Source organism: Prosopis cineraria, unplaced genomic scaffold (genome assembly GCF_029017545.1).
Source record: "Prosopis cineraria cultivar Desert tree isolate PC_DT_omini unplaced genomic scaffold, ASM2901754v1 PC6, whole genome shotgun sequence".
NCBI classification, from domain to species: Eukaryota; Viridiplantae; Streptophyta; class Magnoliopsida; order Fabales; family Fabaceae; genus Prosopis; species Prosopis cineraria.
Window position 1 is genome coordinate 11,187,287 of NW_026555337.1, and position 16,559 is coordinate 11,203,845.

Consider the following 16,559-nt stretch of genomic DNA (forward strand, 5'->3'; position numbering starts at 1 on the left):
ACACTAACCAAAATTGCAAGCAGTCTCGCCAAAACTACCACCACTCAACCAACTTGCTAGATGAACTTTTTGAGAAGGAATGCCCCAAAAACAATACTTCTAGATTGGCCCAAAGAGATTCAATTTTGTGCGCCAACCATTTCCACGAGTGGCTTGGACTTTTACTGGGTGGGAAAATTAATTATTTGATTATATAGGTTTGACTAAATTTAAACTCAATCCTAATTTGATTGATGCAATTCAATTATTATAATTTTCACTCAATTGAAACATAATTTTTAACTTTTGACTTGATGCAACTCGATCTTTGTAATTTTAACTGCATAAAATGTTAGTCCCAACATAAGGTGAAATTATAAAGATTAAAGTTATTTTTTAAATATAAGGACTATTATTTTAAAACTGCATTGAGTTAAAATTGAAGGGTTAGGTTTTAATTGAGTCAAAACTATAAGAATTAAATTGTACTTAATTATAATTTAAAAACTGAATTACAACCAAATTAAAAATATAAGGATCAAATAATTATCTTTTTTATTTATTTCTGCCAGCTTTAGGGGATGAATAATATATCTCTAATTTTTTTCACCCAAAAAAAAGCAATTCTCCAAGTTTTGGCAAGTGTGGCTTGTCCGTGGGCCAGCCCAAAATTGTCAATTTTCATTATTTTGTTGGGCCTAATGATGCTTTTCATTATTGGGCATGGTCTTCTCTATCTTGAAGTTGAAGAGGAGAGAGTTGTACATGCACTACATTCTTTCCATTTTTTGTTTGGTCTGAAATATGTAATACAAGTTTAAGAGAACGAAAATTGAAATTTATTGGGGATTTTTTTTTTCCTCGTGGTGAATTTTATGTTTTCTCTACTTTCCGTTGAGATATTTATTAGTTGTTATATATTAGAAGATATTTATGAGCATAATTCTTGATAAGATTTAAATGAAATAAAAAAGAATGTTAGAGAGCAAATAACTCTCTCTCTCTTTTTAAAATTTTTTAAAATACAATTACATGCCTGGTCATTGACAAATAATTTTCTCTTCAATTCTTATAAATTATTGTTAACCTTGTAAAATTCATTTTTTTTGTTCTTCTCGATAAGAAAACTCTTGACCAAGTTAGATAAATTGTAAAAAAAAAAAATGTTTAGATGAGTTTTTTTTTTCTTTTTGGCCAAAAGTTAAGATGAGTTCATAGTCTGTATTATTAATTTTATATATTTTGTTAATGTGAAATTGTCATCTATCCTTAAAGACATTATGGTCATTTCGTGAAAAAATGTAATAAATTATCTTCCTTATAATGTAAGTCACTTTTCAAAATATATGAAACGTTTATGAATTTTTATAAGATATGTCCTCTATTGGAAGTAGGATTTTTTTTAGTTTGATATATGCGGGGGGAAAAAGCCACACATCAATTAATTTCATTTCATAAGTGTTAAATCCTAAGAGTAAATTACAACTTCAGATTAATAAATGACTATTTTAATTAAGAAAATAACTAAAATGGTATAGGAAATAACTAATTTTATTTCTTAATTTCATTTTACAAGTGTTCTGTTCTAAAGGTAAATGACAACTTCAGAGTACCAAACAACTACTATTATTGAGCAAGCAACTAAAATAGTGTATATGACTACTTTCATTTCTCAATTTCATTTTTTTTGCCTAAATTTCTCAATTTTGTTTAAGTGTTGATAGATTGTAGTAATTTTTTGTACTATTTTGGTCAATTGCTTAATAAAATTAATTACTATTATTTTTAATGATAGCTTCCAGTATCCTAGCCCACAAATGTGAGGCCTGATTAATTAATTCAGACTGAAATTAGGTTGGCTCATTTTTAGGGGAAGCCTCAACGACATCTCCTTGAAGGATTTACCACGTTGGCTGCATTCTCAAAGGCTCGAATCTAAGATTTTTTGGTTAAGTTAGGATGACTTTGAGCCAATCCACTTAAGCATTCAATAGTAATAAAATTAGTTATTTGTTACTGTAAACTTGTCATTTATTTTTGGGGGCATTATGGTCATTTTGTAAAAAATAATGTCAAATAGGTTTTCAAAGACTTTAAAATAATTATCCCATTTTATAATATTTTTTAATCATTTACTTATTTGAGTGAGATTTATTTATTATTCTCACCCTATAATTGTTGCATGAATTAAACCTACCTATTATTGGTGAGAAAAGGTCGGAATGATGAGTGTTGATGGTTGAAAGCAAGATAGAAGGTCTTTACAATTGACTATTATTATACTCCATTAAATTATAAAATATTTTTAAGAAAAATTTAACATCTTAAAATATAAAATATTTTAATAAAAATAAAATTTTATTAACAATATTTGTTAATTATTTTACTTCTTAAATATTCTTTCTTTTTAATATTTTTTTAAAAATGAAATATAAATGAATGATATATTTAAAAATTTATATATTTGTTTTAAATAAATAAATTTATAAAGTATAGTTAATAAAATTTATTAATATACGTGATTTTATTTAAAAACTAGATAGTTTCTTGTGTGTTGCATGAATTGAAATTAAGGAATTTGAAATAAGTATCATAAATATCAATGATATCAACATCTCTGATATGGTTAAATTTTTAGGAATTTCTCTATTCATCATTTTCTTTTTTAAATATTTTATTTACACACATCTTGTCTTTATTTCTTAAGCCTATAGTAAAAAATTTATCTAAAAAATACCTATTCTTAGAGTGTTTAAAAAAAATTGACAAAAAAAATACTTTTTTAAAATTCTCAATAACCTCTCGTTTTCCATTACATAAAAAAAGTAGACACTAATTTATGAATTATGACATAAATTACATTTTCATAGATATGGATATAAGAAATAATCCAAAGAGATACCACTTTTTTTAATTGTATTATATTCTTTTGTATTTTTTGGTTCCTATTCCTCTTTTTTTTTATGTGCAAAACAAAAGGATTATAAAAAAGATACATCTATCACTCAAGTTTTGCCTATTTAGAATATTTAAATAGTAACCATATTATCTTGTCAACGAGTAATTTATGGTGAAATATCTACAGTTTGAAGGGTCAAGACCACGAGATAAGAATTGATGATTCAAATTAAACTTAAGCTTCTTTCTATTTCCTTTTTTTCTTTTTACAAATAATATTTATGGATGATAGTTGATAAGGATTGATTGAAGCTTCTTTTTATTTCCTCTTTTTCTTTTTACAAATAATATTTATGGATGATAGTTGATAAGGATTGATTGATATTGAGTACAATGAATCAAGAAAATACATAGAAAATGGAAAAAAATAAATCTCATTTATCAAAAAAATTAAAAAGACATGAAAAAATACAATGAATGCAAAAGGATAGTGAGATAGAGTTAATGCTAGCGATTAAAAAATTTGAAAATGGTATTACTCTTCAATCAATGCTCCCTTAAAAATATACTAAAAATACATGACAAATAAAAAAATAAATTAAATCTCATTAATCAAGAAAATTGAAAACGTATGAAAAAGTACAATAAATAGAAAATAATAGTCAAATGGAATTAATGCTAATGATTAAAAAAAATTTAAAAATGAGACTGCTTTTAAATCAATGCTTTTATAAAAGTAAATTCAAAATACATGAAAAATAAAAAAATAAATTAAATCTCATTAATAAATTAAGAAAATTTTTTATATTAACATTAATTTATAATCTATTAATTAATGAGAGTAAATTTTTTTGATTAATTGAAGCTATAAGATTTACACACACGCATATATATCTTATAAATTTGGAACTATGGGAGAAATTATTAAGAGAAGAATATTGAATGAAAACATTGGAACTTGGACTCCCAAAATGAAATGAATGGCCATTCCCATTCCTCATTGCATGTCGGCTTTATCTTAATATTATTTACTTCTTCCAAAACCTTTACTTCCATCCAATACAAACAACCGACGCTTTCTCACTCCTTTTTCCCCCCTTCTCTAACTTGCGTGTATTTCTTCTTCCTAAATCTGTTTTATTACAATACACATCTAATTACTTCATTAAAATTAAATAATAATAGTTAACTTATTAAATATATTTTAAAATAAATAAATTTTTAACTTCACCTTCATTAAAAATATGAAAAGATGGTTATATACAATATGTGATGAATCATAAAATTAAATTTAAAATAAAAGTAAAAATTAAAAAATGATAATAAATAATTATTCATATGCATTATATTAAGAATAAAAAATCTTTTTAAAAGGTACTGTATATAATAATAGGAACCGAAGAGAGTAATTAAAAGCGCATTTGACAAATTTTTATTAGAGAATGAGAAATGTGAAAAACATAGTTGATAATTTAGTTATACAATAACAAGCATACTTCTTATTTTAATAACTTCCGCGATCAACAATTTTAGTTTATGAATTGACAACATAGTTGGCCATATTATGCAATAATAATAATTATGCTTTTTATATTAACTTTACTTTCATTATTAACAACATCAATTTTAATTTTAATAAAAATGTTTTCTCTTATTTTTAGAGGATTTGAAATTTAATTTCACCAAAAACTTGTGTTAGATAATTTTATAGAAATTTCAGAATAATTATCACATCTTGTAGTATTTTTTTTAAATTTTAAAATACCGATTGTGTTGTGGGCATGATGAATTAAAGGAATAATAATCAGCTTTTAGGAGTTAGCATCCGGCAGCAGAAATGGGAGTACGATATATGCTTTTCATGGTGTCCCTATTTTCCACTTCCCTTCTTTTCTTTACTTTCTACTTTTAAGCTTTTTTGAGCAGAGATCATGGGATTGGGACTTAGGGGAAGCAAATGCAATCTTTGGGAAATAAAAAAGAAGCGAAATTTATTGTCAATTCCCATACAAATAAACTAAATACAAAAAAGTCTTATAAAATGATAAAATTACTCTGAAATTTAATGTTATTTACTGAAACTGTCAATTATGATTATACATTTGTTAATTATTATTGCTGTTTAGTTGTCAATTCAACAGGCAGCTCTACTAATGTGTAACACCTACTCTTCCTCATCCATGTTATATGGTGCCTTCCAAAAGGATATTTTAATTCAAAATATAAATTATAAGATGTTAATTATATTTTTTAATAATATTTTTATTTAAATTTATTAATTATGAGAGGGAATGCAATGTAAGTTTAAAATTTTTTTAATTAAAAAGGAGATAAAATTAAAATAATATTTTATTTTTAGATAACATTAACTTAACCACATATATTTAATTTTGGTGAGGTAGATAGAAATGTTAATAAAGACATAAGAGAATATCCAGCAATAATTAACAAGTTAAATATTATTGATAACTTAAGAAAAACAGGAAATTTTAGAATAATTTTATGATTTCATGAAATTTTTTATATTTAAAGTGTCTTAAAAAAACCTCAACTCAAAGTGATTTTTTTTCTTCAAAAAGAATAACATTTTTTGCCCGGACAGGTTGTACACATAGCAACAGGTAGAAAATATAGATAAAGTGAATGAGTAGAATGGAATCATATCTTTTCCTTCCTTTTTCTTTTTCCAATGCTCTTTAGTCAACTTAGAGTCTTAGACCCCCTTACCTTCTTCTGTTTAATTTAATATTAACCATTTCTTTTTCTGATTATAGTACATGCTCTCAAATAATGGAGGATGCACATTAAATGAGTGATAAGACCTTCATTATATGTTTTACTATTCTTCCTATTGATTTTTTATAGTTTTTGTAAAATACTTTTTTTCAGTGTATTTAACTATTAATTAATATAGCTTCTAACGCCCTTGGTTTCAAAAACATAGTAGCTTATTCTACTGTTTTTTTCCCCGCCTGGAATAGAAAGTTATTGAACATAAAAGACTTAGATCCTAGCAAGCATACATGAAGAAAAAATATTCAAGTCAATTTTGAAACAAACGAAAAAAAAGAATTTTTTTACTTTTTATTAATATTTATTTTTACTAAAAAATTAACATATTATATAAAAATGGTTTTGTGAACAAAAATAAAATCTTACAAAAGAAGGAAGCCATGGTGTTTGATTTTCATACAGATTGGTGTAGGTTTTCAAAATAAAAAATATTTATAATTAATTTAAAATATAAAATGAAGAGAGAGTTAGAGTATTTTATCATTGTAATTTTTATTTTAATTACAAAAATAATTGAAAAATTAAAATTATAAATAATTAAGGTCTGTAAATGTAATTGTTCTGAAATATAAAGGAAAACAGTTGTCATGCTTTGCAAAAGTAAGTTTCAAATCAGTATGACTAAATGAAACTAGACCCCTCTTGAAAAGACTCGTCATGCTGCGCACAATTATTCACACTTCACATAGGTTTCATAAAAAAAAATTGAAAACCATGCAAAATAGTTAAATAAATTATTGCATTTAAAGTCCACCGACTTTAATAATATAATCTGCATGATTGAAATCAATCAGCCTGCTTCATTTATTATGCATAACTAAAGACAAAGTCTTTCAAAATCTGATCCAAGAGAAAATCCTCAATATATTAATTGTAATGTATAATACATCACAAGATTCATAACTCAGAGACTAATTTCTCAAAATAAATAATGGAGTAAAATGTCTATTTTCAACTTAATGTCAAAATCAAACTCATCATCAACTGTATTTTCTTGATCTATTTTCAATATGAATGCTTGATCAATGACATTCAAGTTGGTTCAGTAGGCGCTATTTTGCTTGCAAAATAAAATAAAAATAATTAGAATGATAATCATAAGAGCATGATAAATTTTGTATATATATTTTACTTTTAATGTAATGAACCAATCAATTCAACTAAAGAGGTTTTCAGCGAGAATGGTAAGTTTAAAATTCAGTCTTCTAATCTAATTACAGTTAAAATCAGTGTGAAAACCCTAACAATATTCCTTGCAATTTATTAACAGTATCTTACTGGCTTAGGGAACTGGTTACTGATAAAATTTAATCCAATGAACATAATCCAAAGCTAGATATGATCTTGAAACATTATAATCAAGAAGATAGATGATACTCTTAATTTTAATGTCATCAATATCAAGTTGAGATATAATTTTACATATGGAAAGCTGACCATATAGATGATTCCAATAACAGATAAAAACTCTGTATAGAGACAATAATATAATGAAGAGAGAAGGATAGGGAATAAAAAGAAAAAGAAAAACATAGAGATTAAAATCAAAAGAAAACCCTAGGGATTTCTCTCTGTGTTTGATTTCCATTTCTTCTGAGGAATGTTATTACCAATAGGGTTGGGACCTGAGTGCACTTCATGCAGTACTTTCCTTTGAACATGTTCTCTTCTACCTCCAAGCTGAATGATGAAAGGGAAAAAAATAATGATTAGAGAACAACTATAAAGATATTGAAGATGGATAGTCAAAGATAGTTGAATAGGATTATCTCCGATGAAAGAATATATCTCTGTGCGTAATAAAAAAAAAAAATCAAACATAGATGATCTCAGTACATGGTACTCACCATATGTTGATGATGATTCGTTGAAGCTTCAGTGATTTGCTTGATCTTAGGTCTAATGGTGACGCTTGGACTTGGAAAGGAGATTGATACAAGAAGAAGAAGGAAGAAGAAGATAGAAGAGTTCATTTTTTAGGTTTCATGAAGGAGGAAGTTGCAAGCGGTTTAATTTGAGAGAAAATGAATACCCCTTATTTCTATCTGCTCGATTTTCTTTACCTTCTCAAAGGAAATATATATATATATATATATATATATATGAGATCTTTATTGAAACATATATTTCACCAATAGTGATTGAATATAGTAAGAATGACTTAATGTCTTTAAGTAAGATCTTAATTTTAAATCTTATATATGAACAAAAATTAAATTACAAATTATTTTTGAAAGAGTTTTTAATGTTTAAAAATATACTCCATCTATTAAAAAATATAACACATTTTTAATCAAATATCACTTCTTAATAAAGTAACAAACTAACATCATCTTTCCATATATATTTAACCTAATTTAATAAAATATTTTATTTTAAATAAATATAAAGTGATTTATTTATTATGAGTACTTTTAAAAACACATTAATTATATATCAAAATATTAAAAATATTTTATATTTTTAAATACTCAATATCTCAAAAAAATTTATATTTTTTAACAAAGAGGATATGTTCTATGATTAAGGGAAAAAAACACGTTTTACCCATAAGAATTGGGTCAATAGGAGAATTAAATTGTATATACTAAAATGTCTTTTTAGTTCACTTCTTCATGTCGGTGACATTTGAATGATTGTTATTCACTAATTAAAGTGAATCTTGCTTTGAATTTAAAACAATTTATCTAATTATTTAGTTTTTCTATGCAAAAAAAAAAAGACGTGCTTTGTTAATAGAAATTGGCCCCATTGGTAGAATCAAGGTGCATGGATGGGAAAAAAAAGAATCTTCTGTTTGATTTGCTAATAATTGTTGTTTAGTGGTAAACATTAATCACTATGAGTATTGTCCTAAAGATAAACTTATTTATGTTTTTTAACGTAAACCAATTTATCTAATTATTAGTATGTTAACGTTTTTGTGAAAAAAAAAAAGACTTTTTTGTCATTAAGAGTCAGCATTCTTGGTACTAGTAAGAAAGACTTACGTCTCCAAAAAAATGCATTTTTGGTGTCCTCGTGATTTTTTATCAGTAATCATTAACCAACAATTGTTTATCTCATCATACTGATCATAGAGATTGAACAATTTATTTAGTTCTTAAATTAAAAAAAACCTCTTCTTCTTGTTTTTTTTTTTTGGGGTACTACTAGTCGGTTTTTAAGCGTATCCACATTGAACAATATGAATATAAAACTCTCTCAGTGACAATCTTTTCATAGAAAAATTTCATCTAAGAACTCACTCTAAAAATCTTAAACATCACTCTATCCCCAGGACCTATCTGAGATAAGATTTTGGGAGAAGAAACTTAATTATCCTTGTAAAATTAAACCACGCCCATCAGTTTTTTATTTTTATAACTTGTTTATAAACAAATACACTTGCTAATGATTTATAATAATTCGTCAATAGCCGAATGTTTTGTTATTCATCTCGAAACATAATTTGTAAAATTAAATCAAGCTTATTAATTTTTATAACTTGTTTGTGAACAAATATCCACTTGTTACACATGACCACTTGTCAATAGTTGAATGTTTTATTGTTTATGTCAAAGCATCATTTGTAAAATGCTAAAGAGGTAGGTCATTCCTCCAAAATCTTGTTTGCAGATAGATCCCGGGATACAATAATATTTCATTTTTTAGGGTCCTTCTTTGCTATTAAAACACTACTTGATCCTTAGATTAATTTTTTTTTTCACATACAACTCTCAAATATGAGACCTTGTTTGAGCGAGCAAGCGTCAAACCATTTAAACCAATTATAGTTGATTAAATCATATATCTTTTTGTTAGGAAAAAGATTTGTTATAGTCCATCATAGTTGACTCTATCAGTAAAATTATGAACCTTACTATCTATCAATCACTGAGAATTGTGTCTTGAAACTAAAATAAATTACTTTTAAGTCAAAGTTTTCCCATATGAAAAGGAGCCTGCATTCATACAGTGGGGCAATATTTGGGCAAATGTCATAGAAATGATAAAGTTTGTGATGATCCTCATTTAGTACTATTAAAGTTTACTTTATATTCATAGCTGCACAGCATAAATGCTAAATGGCACAGCATAGATGCTAAATGGGGTCAATGTCCAAGGAGTAGGGCATAGATTCTATATAAAACTTTCCACACTAGTCACCTTCACTACAAAAAAGTTATCTTCTCACGGAGCATGAAATTATTTTGCTTTTCTTATACTTTTTTATTTTTTTCAATTCCACATTGCGGCCAAATAAGTACATTTCCTCCTCCAGTTTTAGTGTAAATGAATTTTTTTTTTTAGAAAAGAAAAAGATGAGTTGACTTTCATGTTTAATTTTTTTAATACAAAGTCACGGAGAACCATGTAAGGAAAACTAATCAAATCATGTCTAAACTCAAAAAGTTTCAGCATCCTCTCAAAATTGTCATTAAAAGTCTGACAAACAAGTCAATCTGTGCATTTATTACAAGAGTTGAGTTTCAAGTTTATTAGAATTAGTGCAAATCTCATAACTCGAGTTTGTATAAACTATAAATGTACTAACATGTTATCAACTAACAAAATCCTCATTCTAATAATTGGAACCACAGGGATTAGATTAGCATGATTATAAAACATATATACGAAGGGATCATCTTGTAAGCTCCTAGAGAATGCCGGTAGGAGCATTCACCATGGATACAATCACCAAGCAATTCAGATTCCTTCTCTGTATCTTTACAATAATGATCATTCTTTGCCACTGGTTCATTCATGTATCCCTCAAACATTTTCTTTCCCTTTATTTTTTGGTGATGCAAATTAGGGTATAGAAGTTTGAACTTAGAACTGAGTATCTACTACTAAATAGCCGTGCCGTACCTCGCACCCCTGGTTGACACCAAGCGGCTTGATTTTACTTTCTCTGTTCTCATCTTGCGCACATTCTAGCCAGATGCCATACTGGGGAAGATGAGAAAGCACTCTGTAGCTAATACTGGATCCCATTTGGAAAGATTTGAAAGGCAACAGAAGCATGAACAAAACTACAGCAATTCTCCATAGAGGATTTGAGCCATTGAAGAAGAGAAAGATATGGAATCAAGAATGAAGGTAGGGTTTCGTTCAGGAGAGACATGAAGCAGGGGGGAGTAGAACTTTGGTTGCAGAATATACAAATAAAATGTTTTGAAGTGGATGTCATTGAAAAACAAGCAAGCAAAGGCAACATTTTCTCACAAGCAATGGCTAGGGAGACTCAGGCCTCGTTTGGTATTGTGAAAGAGTTTTTGATGGAATTAAAATCAGAATTGAAATCAGAATTGAAATTGAAATTACAATAGAATTGAATTATAAAAGTATGTTTGGTATGAGGATGAAATTCTGATATAATTTTATTTAAAAAATATATTTGTCTTATTAAAAGTCCAAAATACACTTCATATTTATTGCCTCCAGCTCACCCAAAGCTCACGGAACACTCACCAAAAAAAAAAAAAAACTCATGACCCCTTTCTCGCCATCACACCAGAATGATGGAGAAGTTCACTGCCCCTGCTGTTCAGATCTATAAAATCTATCATTATTCATTACCTCCAGCGTCATCACCTGTTGCAGCACCAGCACTGACACACTTCCAGCCAAATCTCCTCCCACACATATGCTGACAACTCCTCCTGCGGGTGCTCCTCTCTCACTTGTTGCAAGCCAACCGCTAATGTCGCTGCTCCAGCACCCATCAAGTCCATGAAGAAGAGGAAGGGAGGCAAGGGTAAGATGGAGAGATGGAAGAGAGAGAAGATGGAAAGTTACACAGAATTGGATTCTGAGAAATTTGTCAGAATCAGGATTCTAAAGAATCATGATTATATCATACCAAACATGTTTTGACATGGATAATGTTTCCGTTTCTGTTTTCATATTTCAGATTCAAACCTACCAAACATAGCCTTAAAGCATAGAAGATAACATTATCAGAAAGGTAGTTTGTCCTGCAGTCAGGCAGATGGCGTATCAGTAATTTTGGATTTAAGGTTTATTTCTTATCAGTAAATTGGGTTTAGCAAAAGTTCTGAGTCTTGGGATTCTGCCCCATGTTACTATTCATATTTTAATTCCTAAATGAATTAGCATTACATGTGCCTTAAGTTACTTGTCCTGATCCAGCAAATGTATAGTGTTGATTGAGATGCTTCATATAAAGGCATGGTATCTATCTTGATATTTCACCATTTATTACTGAAGTTGAATTAACATCAGCCTTTTATTTGTTGTTCTTAATTCCTTGACTTCCATTCTACACGACTAGTGTTTCAAGTTTAATAAAAGGTAAAGATGCTGATTATTAGAAAATACAATAGCAATCTAGCAGAAAAGAGATGAAACCAACACCTGGTTATGAAATGAAGACACTGCTCTTGCCAATTCAGAAAAAAATCTTGTTGACATGCAATGCAGTTGCACTGTCAACGACACAGAAAAATCAGGCAATTTATCATTATTAGGAAGATAATTCAGATAAGAAAGATACCATATCATTTCCAAGAAGCAGCCACTACAAAAGGACAAGAAGGAAAATAAATTAAAAATGACAATATTGATTCAAAATTAACATCTGATCACTTGCTAGTATTCTCAAAGGGATTGAAGAAGATCCAGTACAGATTTCCTGTCAGGCATGCTAGGAATGGCTCCCTTCACTTGAATACAAAGAGAAGCTGCTGCAGCTGTTTTGAAGAAAACAAGAACATTGGTCAATAATATTAAGGACATATCAGCTGGTGAGTACATTTCCATCTACAAAAGAGAACATGCTTACTACTTTACATACCAGCAAATCTTAAGCACTCTTTTCTGGACTTGCCCTCCACTAAAGCCACCGCAAAAGCAGCAGTGAATGTATCGCCAGCTCCGGTAGTATCAAGGACTGTTTCAACCAAAATAGCAGGTTGTACAATTGGTTCTTCACCTTCTACGAAAAGGGCAGATCCTTTGGCCCCAAGTTTCACAAGCACTTGCTTAACTCCCTGAAAATTCAAAATTCAGAGAATTGACTTAATCACATCAGATACATAATCTCATTGAATTAATGATTGCTTTGCTAAAGTATGGCACAAGGACATTGTCGAGTTATTAATCCCCCTAAAATCAACCTCATTGCTGCACAGTGGTATTGGAACTGCTTAAATTATACTGCTTAGTGCAGTTGAGCGACAAAATGCAGGAAAAAATAATTAAAAAAATGAAGAAATACTATGTTAATTATTTTTAAATTGTTTTTTTACCTTTCCATTAACGCAATATGGTCTGCTAAATACAAATTGAAGCAAAAAGCATTGTAAAATTAGAAATTTCCACCTTTTAAAGCAACAAATTTCTACTTATAATATAACAATACACAAAATATAAGTATTTTGCATTACTTCTATATTATCAATGTTCTTCACTTGAAGTGAAGCCCTAGAACTCTATTCTTGAGATGGCACCATGGCCATCAATAAAGTGAGTCTGTCAACCATCAAACTTACAGTATCGTAACTGAGAAAGGATTTGACAAGGACCTAAGCTATTGTCGACCGTTTAGCCGTTGAGTGCAGTTTAACAAGAACCCTTGCTTATCTGGGTATCCCTTAGAGGGAACTCGTGTGGCTCTTCTTTTTCAGGTCTTGTGATACAGACCTTTTTTAGATTCACAGAAAGGGTGATTAAAATGATAAAGAAGAGTATACCACCAGTAGTTAAAGTTTTGGCAGAATATGGGGGCCATTTGGTTGGTTAAAAAGTATTCTGTAAGACTAGAAAAAGATGAGGATTCAGGTCTTGGTATAATGGTTATCAAGAACATTGTTCTAGTTGCTACTTAATTAAGGTGATTTCATTTGGAAATTAATCTCTTTGGCATAGATTAGTCAACAGTTCTTACAGTGCTGACATTCTATACAGCCCGTGCAAGCACATAAAAATTCAATGTTCAAGTATATCCTTCCTTTTGTCCTCCCCTTACCTTTCATATCGAGGGATGTTCTCATTTCTGATTTTAAAAGGGGTTCATGAGCTCTGGTTTTCAGTTTTGCAAATCCTTCTACCTATTTCAGGTTTACACCATGCTACAACTAGAAACTGTTTTATTACCTCATGTTTCTGTTTTATTACCTCATGTTTGTTTTATGAGGGTTTATTATACTAACCTTCTTTCAAGCAGGACAAAATACAAGACCTTAAACAACAACAAAAGTTTTTCTCAAGTATGAATGAAAATAACACGGTGATATAAAACTAACCATTTTATGGCATTTTGATGCAGCCTGAGTAATCTCATCAAAACTATTGGTAGATAATCCTGTAAAGCGACTGAGTTCACTTTCATTCGGACTTAAAATATCAACAGAACTCAGTAATTCTTGTGGTATTGGAGCATCTACACCACCAACATCCATTATCACTGGAACACCAGCGGCCTTTGCGGCCTGTAATTTTAAAAGCATAACAAATGATGTGAAGAAAACACAAGGCAAAAGAAAGAAGAATTAATTGTTCTTACACAAGGAACTTGAGAAATGAAAAAAATAGGGAAGGGAAAGATGATGATAGAGATTCACTACTTAAGGATGTTAGAGCCAAAAACAGCCACAAATAATGAAGTTCAAGAAGTTCAAGGGAGCATTTGCTAATTCCATTAGAAAACTTGATAATTGAGTGTATAAACCACAATGTTATGTATGTGATCACCCTTGCAGCATTCCATGCCAATCAACTAGATATAGTCATATCAGATCATGTGAACTGTTAAAGCTGTCACAAAAGAATTAATTGTCTAGTTCCAAGGGTGAGCTCTTATACTCATTTCTATCTAGAGATAGGAAAATGGAGTGCCTGCCCAGTGCTACCACAAGTCAAAATTTATAGCGCTGACCTGGGATCTCAGCCAAGCCCACTGAGGATGGGCTGGCACACTGAAAAGGCCAGCCCACGTTTTGGTTTGATTAAATAAAAAAAAAATTAGCAGCATTTTTTCAAAGCAAATTAAAATTCTTATATCTGCAATCGCAATTTACAAAAATAAATTGTCAAATTATTAGCTTTTTATGAATCACAATTAACAAATCCCAGTTCAATTCACAATCCAAAATATCATCTCCAATTCTCCACAAAATTCACAACTTCGATTCATATTTTGCAATGAATGAGGGAGGAAGAAGGATGACAATTGGAAAAAAAAAAAATAGAGTAAGGAAGAAGTTTTTTAGAAAAGAATCCGGCAGGTGCAAAATGACCTGTTTCAAAATGGGCTGCTAGCCTACTCTAATTTTACATGCTAAACAGGCCAGGGCCATTACTAGCTCTATGAATTCTATCCAATTATAATGGCCATCAATTTATTCTGTATGGACATATCAGAAGAAAGCAACTGAACCTCCACTATTCCTAGGAAGAAGGAGCAGCAAAAAGGAAGACATCGTTAAAGAAGCAAATGATAATGATGAAGTGGAGGATCATCAGGATGAAGAAGACCGGAAGCTCCAGGAGGTCATGAATCTTTTTGAAAGGTATAGCACGCAATGGCATAATTCTCTTTGAATGTTAGTCCACATGCAACATATAGCTGGCATAATATAGCGATGCTGATCGTCAACACTAGTTCAGCAAACCCAGAAGACAGAGTTCGAATTCTCCCATTACACTTACTTTGTTGAGAATTTAATTATTATAGCCTCTGGTACCTCCGAGAAGTGTTAATATTTGCAAGGTGAAGTTATATAAAAGCATCGCTCACAATATTAGCCAACATTCACCACGGACCCACGTTAACGTCTTCAAGAGAAGATAACTCAAAAACATACTAAGCTGATAAGCACAAGTCCCCAATTGATCAGTAATTTTGGTTTTAAAACTCCATTCATGACTACTCCAATGCTTGTAAATCACAAAAAATATATTGAACTGAAGAATACAAACCCAAAAATTCCCACCTTTGCCACTTGAATGTTAACAGAATCTGGGATCTCCCTCTGAAGCAGAACAATCCCTGAATTTCTCACAATCTCCAAATTCTCATCAGATAGAGATTCAGGCCACCCATTCATGTTGGCACCACCAACGACGATTATAGAGTTCTGTCCATCTGGTTGAAGCATCACCACAGCGTGCCCGGTTGGTGCAAACCCAACAGTGGTCAGATGATCGAGCCGAACCCCACCATTGCCCAAAGCCTCAGAGATCAGCCTCCCATGTGCATCCTCACCCACCTGACCCACAAAGTACGTTGGGTACGACAATTTCCCACCACAGACAGCCTGGTTAGCCCCCTTCCCGCCGGCGAGGGTTTGGCCGGTCTTCGCCGTAATGGTCTCACCCTCTTTCGGCAACCTCTCGATCTCCACGTATATGTCGGCATTGGCGGATCCGACCACCACAAGTGGAGGGCTTGTGGGAATTACTGGGGCTGGCGTGGTTTGGTTTTGGGAAGGATTTACGGAGAAACAAAGACGAGGAAACCTATGGTGACCGTGGTGATTGTTGAATCGAAGGATTTGATTTGGGTTTAATGCTCTGCCAGATTGATTTTGCGTTATGGGTTGCCAATGATTTGGAGGTGAAAGCGTTGTTGCATTCATCTTTGTTTCTCCTATCGAAGGTTGCGTTCATCTAGTGGTTTGCCTTTGCCTTTGACTTTGACGGGCCACGGTGAAAGGAAAGTTCAACTTTTATTGGGAGCTTTTGAAGAATAAAAGATAAAAGGATAAAACTTTATTTGCCTCATCCAATAAAAAATGTAATGGCATGGCTTTCCAATTAATCCAGAGAATTCCAATTACTCATTTAAGGGATTATAAGTTATACTCCTCCGTTAGATAATCAAATCTTATTTTTTAATAAAATAATTATTTTTTAAATTATTTTTATTTTTTATATTTATT

At 30.3% G+C, this 16,559-nt stretch overlaps 1 protein-coding gene across 3 annotated transcripts; it reads right to left on the reverse strand.

Moving 5' to 3' along the window:
• Window positions 1-10,099: 10,099 nt before the first annotated feature.
• Window positions 10,100-16,329, reverse strand: LOC129313678 (ribokinase). 3 transcript variants are annotated; one of them, XM_054956981.1, is made up of 8 exons: window positions 15,612-16,329; window positions 13,923-14,108; window positions 12,473-12,668; window positions 12,304-12,368; window positions 12,173-12,196; window positions 12,034-12,104; window positions 11,236-11,365; window positions 10,100-10,605 (listed from the first exon to the last, which is right to left on the reverse strand). In XM_054956981.1, the coding sequence occupies exons 1-8, from the start codon at window positions 16,254-16,256 to the stop codon at window positions 10,486-10,488; spliced, it is 1,437 nt and encodes a 478-aa protein (XP_054812956.1). In that variant the 5' UTR covers window positions 16,257-16,329; the 3' UTR covers window positions 10,100-10,485. The 3 variants fall into 3 exon arrangements, with proteins under 3 accessions (XP_054812956.1, XP_054812958.1, XP_054812957.1); XM_054956983.1 differs by having other exon boundaries at window positions 10,100-10,639; window positions 15,612-16,328; XM_054956982.1 differs by lacking the exon at window positions 12,173-12,196.
• Window positions 16,330-16,559: the final 230 nt, after the last annotated feature.